The sequence below is a fragment of the Oncorhynchus clarkii genome, chromosome 7, assembly GCF_045791955.1.
Source record: "Oncorhynchus clarkii lewisi isolate Uvic-CL-2024 chromosome 7, UVic_Ocla_1.0, whole genome shotgun sequence".
NCBI lineage: Eukaryota > Metazoa > Chordata > Actinopteri > Salmoniformes > Salmonidae > Oncorhynchus > Oncorhynchus clarkii.
In genome coordinates, this window is record NC_092153.1 from 51,445,520 (window position 1) to 51,455,352 (window position 9,833).

Sequence of the window (9,833 nt, forward strand, 5' to 3'; positions counted from 1 at the left end):
TTTCAGCTTAGCCCGGATGTCTCAGAGAGCCTTGAGATGCAGAGAGAGGAGCCTACAGCTTGAATTGAGGTGTGCCTCTGCTCTGCCCTTTATAAACCCATCGCTGGACAGATTATTAAGTCACTTATTAACACGGGGCTGGAGCCCCTGGAGCCCCGCCTCTTTATCCTGGGTACCTGATAACAAAACACAACCGGGTTATGCCACAGGATCCTCTTTTTCAACGTCTGTAGATGCCCCTGTCACCATGATGTTTGTATGCTTTTATTGTTGACATATTGTTCCATATCGACATCCTTAGTGCCAATTAAACATCCTATAAATCAAATTTCTCCCATCTCACCCACAGTCATTTATCATTAAACCCTGATAACAAAGCAACAGGCTATCTGTCCAGTTGTATAGTGGTTGTTTGCATTTTAGGTATGATAGTGACTTTGTCAACTTTGTTTGGATAGGTCTGTCTAATATTTGTGGCATTTGCAATCTGCAAACAAGGAGGCTGAGACTGTAATTCATTCAAATCTGCCACAGCAATGCATTTGCTGTGACTTCATTTACAATCTACCCATGACGTGCATACACTTCCTTTGGCTGGGAACTGGAAGCATCTACCTATGATGAATATACCTGATAGTACTAGAGGAACCATTGACGTTGACCATGGGAAAAATAGATTCTGCTTAATGGGGCAGTATGCAGTTCAAACAACAACAAAGTGGGAACCTGACACTGTTTTTGGTCAACAGCTGAGGGATGGGTTTGGGAAATGTAACCACTGTCAAATTCATAGACAGAGATATGGATGCAAGGACAAAACAGACATGATATCAAAATTCTAGTTTAACCATGCTTTGAGGCTATACAGTGTTTACAATTACATTGTTTTCAAACAATGGTGTAAAAGAAGCTTATATTTTGGCCGTACGACAGTTGAACTAAGCTCATGAGGCATTTATAACTTATATTCTTCAATAATCAATGGGTACATATCATTAACTTAAAAGTTCAATACTTATAATACTGAAATGTACATTTGATTGAATTTAGTTATTTTGCTACATGTTGATTATTTTTGACCCACTAGCGAAACACAAGGGATATTGTAAAAGTTGTCTCTTTGCTTGTCAGTCAGCATTACAAAGAGAAGGTGGCCGAATACATACTTTCAATTTTCTAGCACATACATCTGGCTCTTAGAGTAAAAATGGTAGAATGGCCTAAAAACACTGAAGGTTGCTAGTGATTGTCTCTTTGTGCTTGTAAACGGTATCATTATTTTTATTTAATGCCAATAATAATACTTAACTACACATCTAAAAAACAAATAACATTGGGAGCATCAACTACATTAGGGACAGGCACTTGGGATTCTAAATGAAAGACTATAATATGTAGATTTTCTGAGACAGGTATGTTTGGTATTTGGTATTTTATTAGGATCCCTATTAGCTGTTGCAAAAGCAGCAGCTACTCTTCCTGGGGTCCACACAAAGCATGAAAGATGACATAATATAGAACATCAATAGACAGCTCAAGGACAGAACTACATACATTTTTTTAAAGGCACACGTAGCCTACATATCGATGCATACACACAAACTATCTAGATCAAATAGGGGAGAGGCATTGTGCCGTGAGGTGTTGCTTTATCTGTTTTTTAAAAACCAGGTTTGCTGTTTATTTGAGCAATATGAGATAGAAGGAAGTTCTATGCAAAAAGGGCTCAGAATTTATTCTGGATTTGGGGAATGTGAAAAGACCCCTGGTGGCATGTCTGGTGGGGTAAGTGTGTGTGTGTCAGAGCTGTGTGTAAGTTGACTATGCAAACAATTTGAGATTTCCAACAGAAGAAGCCACCGTGCTTCTACACCTGCATTGCTTGCTGTTTGGGGTTTTAGGCTAGGTTTCTATACAGCACTTTGAGATATCAGCTGATGTAAGAAGGGCTATATAAATACATTTGATTTGATTTGATTTGATTTGATCAATGTCTAGGTAGTGAAGCAAAAGCACAGTGACAATAGAATACATTGTGGGATGTAAGTTGTGCACTGGGGCAGCAGTTAGCCTTAAGATGAACTATTAACCTCTCAATGTGTGTGTGTGTGTGTGTGGGCGTGTGCGAGTGTGTTTATGCATGTGTGTGTGTGTTTGTGTATGTGTTGGGGAAAGACAGAAATTTCAAGTATCAACCAAAAGTGAATAAAGTGTTATTCTTTGTGTTGTGCCAATATCAGCCAGTTTATCAGGTATGTTCTATTCAAGGTTTTCTGATGCAGTTGGTAGATCACTCACTGAAACAAAATGACATGTTCTTCAATTGTTTTTTTATTAAACACGAGGCATTTATAAACATACAAAAGAATGCAAAACCCCCAAAACAAAAATACATCTCTACATTAAATAAGTACAAAGACTGGTAAGATAGAACTGTAACAAATCAACATTTCCAAAATAAAAGTCAAGTGATAAAAGGAAAAGAAAATACGTAGACAAATAAGTGCTGAATATGCTCCAAATAACATTTTCTAGAAAATGAGCCTCCGTTATTTAATCAATTTTTTTTGAAACATTTCTGGTCCAGTTATGTTTTGGGCCAATCATGTCTGAGGATGGCAATTTGAAGACATGAAATCCACATTGTTGTCACAATATGCAGAATGATAATGTGGGTGGCTTGTCTTCTGCTGGCAGTCAGGTTGATATCTTGCCTAACAGCCTGTGCAGGCAACAAAGGCACATATCTCACAGATGTCTATAGGCATAGTAGCTGGAAGAAAGAAGAGAAAGGTACTGTGTTAAAACATGTTTCAAAATCACTCAATCACTTCAAACTTCAACCACATATTGCAGAGACAAACTAGCATAAAAGAGATTCTGATCAATGACTCGCCATCAGCAAATTATAACGGTCTTATCACAATCTGGTCTGTTCCACCAAGTTGGACTATAGAGGATATTATTCTATAGTGTGGCCTTTTCTTACCTAGTCTTGAGAGAGACATGCTGGCCCCTCTCTGCATGCACAAGGGTATGAACTCCTGTGGCAGGGAGGGGTTAGCACAGACGGAAGCAAAGCTGGTGCTGGCGAGATGAGGATTCTGCTTCCCGTTTACACTGCGGCTCTCTGTCAGCTCTTGGAGCTTCTTCACTGATTCCAGTGAGAAAACAAAGTCGCCCTCCTAGAGAGAAGAGAAGAGAGGAGAGAGACAAGGTTAGAGAGAGCACCACATCAGTGAGTCATATTGGGGACCCGGCCAATCATAAAGATGCTTTACGCATTCTATAGGTGACAAGGATGCCCATAGAGTTGTAATGATAGCTTGCACCAAGTATGCACTTGGTTTTAAAAAATCCACTCTGAATTTTGTCTGTTAGCCACATTGTGAGGGTTATTAACAAACATTTTTTTCATTAGTTTACCATTTTTGTCCAATTGAGTATGAGTTTGAATCTGATATTACTGTAGTCTATAGTCTTCATAGTATAATGCATTATAGTAAGGTAAACCTAGCTGTGGGAGGAGCCCTTACCTGCACTTTGACTTGGACTGCATGGGCTTCAGAGACCAGATAGAGAGCCAGGAGCACAAGAGCAATGGAGAGAATGGTTTTCATCTTGTATTTTGACAGGTTTGCTTTGAGCCTTTAGTCTTGCTGTTGTTGGTGTGTTTGGAAGGTTGTCTCACCTCATTCTCTGCTCTCCATTCATCTCCCTTCTGCCTTTTAAAGGGTTGACTTTCAACTAAGCTCAGCCTTGCTGGCCTGGGATTGGCTAAGCTGCACATGGGAGAAAAGTATTTCTCACGGTTTAATGAGTAGTGATGGTGGATTTTAAAAGGTCATAAAGGGAGATTCATAAATGCTCTCTGACCTCATCCAGTGTGATGTTTTTATGGACCGTTACTTGCCGACTACACAAGTAATCCGTGTACAGTCCCACAAACTGTCTTTATTCTGATTCTGAACAAACTTTGCATAGTTTACACAAGCCACACTTTTTTGGTGTCTGAAAAATATTTTTGTTACAATTTTTTTTTAATTATTATTATTATTATTTTTTTTGAATTTTACCCCTTTTTCTCCCCAATTTCGTAGTATCCAATTGTTGTAGTAGCTACTATCTTGTCTCATCGCTACAACTCCCGTACGGGCTCGGGAGAGACGAAGGTTGAAAGTCATGCGTCCTCCGATACACAACCAACCAAGCCGCTGCTTCTTTAACACAGCGCACATCCAACCCGGAAGCCAGCCGCACCAATGCGCCGGAGGAAACACCGTGCACCTGGCCACCTTGGCTAGCGTACACTGCGCCCAGCCCGCCACAGGAGTCGCTGGTGCGCGATGAGACAAGGACACCCCTACCGACCAAGCCCTCCCTAACCCGGGCGACGCTAGGCCAATTGTGCGTCGCCCCACGGACCTCCCGGTCGCGGCCGGTTACGACAGAGCCTGGGCGCGAACCCAGGACTCTGATGGCACAGCTGGCGCTGCAGTACAGCGCCCTTAACCACTGCGCCACTCGGGAGGCCCCTTTTTTGTTACAATTTATCTGTCGTCTGCAAGGATGGTAAAACATTTGTTAAAATGAATTGAAAACATAATACTGCTGCATATATTATAATTTGATTATTAAAATTACACAGTCAGACATTTTAGGAGCCTCGTTTATCAGTCAAAACCAGACACATCCATAAGGCCATTAAGGTTGACCAAAACCATTTGCCAAACAGAAAACATGCTCTTGCCTCCATAACATGCCATAACTCATTTTAAAACATTGAAGTATAGATTGATTATATACTGAACAAAAATATAAACTCAACACACAACAATTTCAAAGATTTTACTGAGTTAGGGTTCAACCATAGTAGGCTTCATGGGAGGAGAATGCTTAACACAGACAGTTTGAGATAAAAATAATTTCATTTTTTAAAACCTTTATTTAACTAGGCAAGTCAGTTAAGAACAATTTCTTATTTACAATGATGGCCTACCCTGGCCAAACTCTCCCCTAACCCGGACGACGCTGTGCCTGTGAGATAAGGCCATTAGTCAGTATCCTCTCCATAAGGTCGAAACTCAGCAGTATGGACCAATGGTATGAGGGTAGGTCATGTCATGCTCCGTCACTGGAATACCAAATCTTCCTCTATTTTATAGGACACACCTGAGTAAATGAGTGTCAGCGTCGTGTGTATAGGTGGCAGGGAAGTCAGGTGCAGGAGAGTCAAAATGAAGTGTAAATGGAGTCTTTTAATAAATGTCAACAGAAAATGCTCCATAACACTAAAACGTACAGACATGAAAAAAACATGGGTACGAGGACCCGTCGCGCACCAACACAACACAACACAATAACAACACTGACAATAAAACAATCTCTGACAAAGACATGAGGGGAAACAGAGGGTTAAATACACAACAGGTAATGAATGGGATTGAAAGCAGGTGTGTGGGAAGACAAGACAAAACCAATGGAAAATTAAAAATGGATCAATGATGGCTAGAAGACCGGTGACGTCGAACGCCGAGCACCGCCCGAACAAGGAGAGGCAACGACTTCGGCAGAAGTCGTGACAATGAGGGATACAAAGTATATTGAAAACAGGTGCTTCCACACAGGTGTGGTTCCTGAGTTAATTAAGCAATTAACATCCCATCATGTAAAAAAATGCCCATTTGCCCATTATTTTGGCTACCATGGCTAGAAGAAGAAATCTCAGTAACTTTGATAGAGGGGTTTCAAAGGAGCATAGGGAGTTTAAAAGTGTGTGTGTGTGTGTGTCAGTCACCAGATCTCAACCCAATTGAACACTTATGGGAGATTCTGGAACAGTGCCTGAGACAACATTTTCCACCACCATCAACAATTTCTCATTGAAGAATTGAGTCATATCCCTCCAATAAAGTTCCAGACACTTGTAGAATCTATGCCAAAGTACATTGAAGCTGCTCTGGCAGCCCAACACTTTATAATGGTGTGTCCTCTATTTTGGCAGTTTTTAATTAACTAGGCAAGTCAGTTAAGAACAAATTCTTATTTACAATGACGGCCTACCAGGGAACAGGGTTAACTGCCTTGTTCAGGGGTAGAATGACAGATTTTTACCTTGTCAGTTTAGGGATTCAATCCATCAACCTTTCGGTTACTGGCCCAACACTCTAACCACTAGGCTACCTGCCGCCCCAATCGCAGTTCCCTGTATTATAACTGATGGGTTAGTGGCAAGGCCCCCACATTTTTTATGATACCCCTACCCAAGGTAGAACAAAACAACCACATTTTTTCACATCTTTAATGTCTCCCATTAATGAAATGGATGGTTGTGTATAAATATTTTACTGCAAAAGTGGTTAAATTGATAGATATTGTGAATGCCTAGCTGAAGCTCATATAACCCAATATTTCAAGTAGTCAGTTGTCTACCCTACGTACACAAACAAACAGCATTAGGATATCTTAATGCATCTTGGAAATATAGACCTGTAAACATATATTTGGTTCCCGAGTGGCGCAGCGGTCTAAGGCACTGCATCTCAGTATCACAACCAGTCGTGATCGAGAGTCCCATAGGGCGGCGCACAATTGGCCAAGCATCGTCCAGGTTTGGCCGGGGTAGGCAGTCGTTGTAAAATGAGAATTTGTTCTTTACTGACTTGTCTAGTTAAATAAAGGTTAAATAAAAAATAAAACATGTAAATAGAGATACAATAGTTGGAAATGTTAACTATGAATGTAAGCTTTACTTTTTGGTTGCTAATTTATAGACACATTTCCAAGTCAACTGGGCGAGGAGACAAAGTAGCCAGTGGTGGTTGTAGTTCTGTGGTTTGACCATCTAGCACAGCTAACTGGTCATTCTGGGCAAGCTGCTGCGACAAGGCCAGGATCCTTGCTGTATGACTGGCGGGGCATTGGGATTTTGGGATTACTGCACAGTTTCCAAGACAAATGCATGAGTCACCCCAACATGGGAGCTCATTCTTTACATGCAAGTCCAGTTCAGGGATCACATGGGCTGGCCAGCCATGGTTGGTAGCAAAATATGTACACGCGATGGCAATACACGCCAGCACTTTCCAGATGGAATTTTGGCTGTTTAATGGCCTCCTGACATGTGGCAGCCCAGTTCCATAATGTCTATGTCTGTACTAACTGCCAGAAGGGAGGGCTGATGGTGGAGTAGGTCTATCCAGGACAGTTCTGGGAGAATCAGGATGGCATTGACTTTAGACAGGTGCAATTCCTATTGTATATGTGAAAGCCCAGTAAATTGATGGGATTTACTTGTCAATGAGTGCTTGCCACCATTATGTGTGGTTGCATTCTCCCCATGCATCATAATTAGGGCCCTGTGTTTTGGTTTATCATGACACATGACCTGGATTTGTACCTTTATTTAAAGCTTTTTCATTCAACTGTCCTCTTTTCTTTTTTATGTCAGATGGCCCAGCACCACCCTCAGACATGAGCTCTCATGTTGGGGTGACTCATTTAATTCTCATTTCTGGAAAATAAAGGTTGAAATAAAGGTTCAAATCCAGGTCATTTGACATGATTAACCAAAACATAGGGCCCTAACAATAATGTCACTAGATCACAGCAACTCCAGGGCAGACAAACATGATGTTGGACATGATTTTCTGGATAAAGCAATGTGCCATCTCAACCTGAACAGTATAAGAGTGCACCAGAACATCCCAATTTGCATCACGAATGCAGTGAGCCAGCAGAAATACATCTTGGATTCAGGTAGCCATATTTGACTAGCCATGAATCAAAGCTCACTTCTAAATGATAAGGAGGTGAATTAAGAGCCTAATCCTGGAGGCACAAGTTATACCACAGTGGTGGCAAGTTGTAGAGCTAGGGAGAGGGTGTCAGAGTCCAGGGTAGGATTCTCTTTCCTTTCGTTGGAGAATCCCACTTACCTCAATGATCCTCAAAAAGGTTTGTGACTTGGAATACTTGGTGTTGTCATGCCAAGGAGTCTGCTGCCTTTTCTATATCTAGACAAAGGTGTTTGAGTGTAGTTATGGCAAGCATATTAGATTCCCAACCTAGTTGAATTGCACAAAAATAGTATTGAGTACAGGTCATAAGAACAGTACACAAATCTGAATAATGTCTCTCATTTAAAACATGTATGGACTGACACAGAGGTGAAGCGAGAGCCCTATGTCTGCCCAAAATCTCTCCACTTTTAAGCACTGTCCACTTTTGGGCTCCTGAGTGACACAGCAGTCTAAGGCACTGCATCTCGGTGCTAGAGACTTCACTACAGACCCTGGTTCCATTCCAGGCTGTATCACAACCGACCGTGATTGGGAGTCCCATAGGGCGGTGCACAATTGGCCAAGTGTCGTCTGGGTTAGGGTTTGGCCGGGGTAGGAATAAGAACTTGTTCTTAACTGACTTGCCTAGTTAAATAAAGGTTAAATAAATAAATAAAAATAAGCAGATCCTTAATTACTAAGCAGGTGAGGAGTTTTTGTATGAGAGATAATGAAAGAGTGTCAGATTTAGTGTAGATAAACATTAATTGCTATTTTGATGTCAGGTTTATTTGATCTAATAGTTTTGTAATGCTTAGGTTGTTATGAGTGTACTGATAGAAGTGTGACGCACGTGACATCCTGGCAACTTTGAGAGAAAACACTTTATACTGGATTTGTCCCTGTTGAAATTTGAGAGAATCTGCATATTCATGAGGCTAGCATAGCATCTTTCTCTCCATTGAATACAGGCGGTTGACGTCAGCACCCACATCGAATATTGGAAAAATAATTATAATAACGAGATGTATCCACCAATCGAAAGAGAGGCATAGGCGGGAGCTTGACAGGCCGCTGTTCAGCTCTGTGGACAACGAATCTTTGTTAGGGCAGAGACATAAGTATCTGATCATTATATCCATATCTCTGTATACATACAGGCGGTTAAACCACCATTTAATGGAATTGTGGCAGCCATATTGGATTTTGGACACCATATTAGATCTGGAGTCAAATCTAGGTGGTGGGAGCTAATGTAATTGCAAGAGTAGGGGCTGAACAAATAAAATCCACAGAGAAACCTTTTCAGTGTCTGAGGAAACTTGTTTTCCATACAATAGCCACAATATTTAAAACAACATGTGTAACTGTATGTATTTTGTCAGACAAGACGATACAGCACTGAATGAGACCACATTTGACTTGGAAAGTTGTCAATTAATCAGCTACCAAAAAACTAAGCTTACATTCATCATAAATATTTATAGTTGATATTTCCGCCTATTTTACCTCTGTTTTTACAGGTCTATATGTCCAAGATGCATTAATATATCCTAATGATGTTTCTTAGTGTATGTACAGTAGTGCAGACAACTGACTACTTGAAATGAATGCCAAACTCTCCAAACTGAGATACCTGTCTCTATTTTGAAGCGCCAGTAATGATGTTGTTGCACAGTCACATCTGGTCCTAAAGTATGAATAATCAAACAACCCTTGACTAGAGAGTTTCCCATCCCGGTGGAGTAGATCAGCTACACAACTGCCAGATCGCTCAGATTCTCTAGAATTCAAGCTGAGGGAGGGATAACTGAGACTGTTGATGTGTTGCTGTGAATAAATTAACGTGTGTTCACCTGTATTCTATTAGCTGAATATGAATCATTACACTATTCCCGTACATTTCTATTGCTTTGAGCTACACACTGAACAAAAATATAAACGCAACATGTAAAGTGTTGGTCCCATGTTTCATGAGCTGAAATAAAATATCCAAGACATTTTCCATACGCACAAAATGCTTAGTTTATATCCCTGTTAGTGAGCATTTCT

The 9,833-nt window shown here is 40.8% G+C and overlaps 1 protein-coding gene across 1 annotated transcript; it reads right to left on the bottom strand.

Moving 5' to 3' along the window:
• Positions 1–2,714: 2,714 nt before the first annotated feature.
• On the bottom strand, positions 2,715–3,620 carry LOC139414298 (guanylin-like). Its single transcript, XM_071162214.1, has 3 exons — positions 3,537–3,620; positions 2,990–3,185; positions 2,715–2,773 (listed from the first exon to the last, which is right to left on the bottom strand). Exons 1-3 carry the CDS (start codon positions 3,618–3,620, stop codon positions 2,715–2,717), a joined length of 339 nt encoding a protein of 112 aa, XP_071018315.1.
• Between the last annotated feature and the right edge of the window lie 6,213 nt (positions 3,621–9,833).

Excerpts from the sequence above, each read along its gene's own strand:
- LOC139414298 (XM_071162214.1), bottom strand. The coding sequence starts at position 3,620 with ATGAAAACCATTCTCTCCATTGCTCTTGTGCTCCTGGCTCTCTATCTG. Across the intron at positions 3,186-3,536 it reads CAGTCCAAGTCAAAGTGCAG|GAGGGCGACTTTGTTTTCTC; the intron begins GTAAGGGCTCCT and ends TCTTCTCTCTAG. Across the intron at positions 2,774-2,989 it reads CATGTCTCTCTCAAGACTAG|CTACTATGCCTATAGACATC; the intron begins GTAAGAAAAGGC and ends TCTTTCTTCCAG.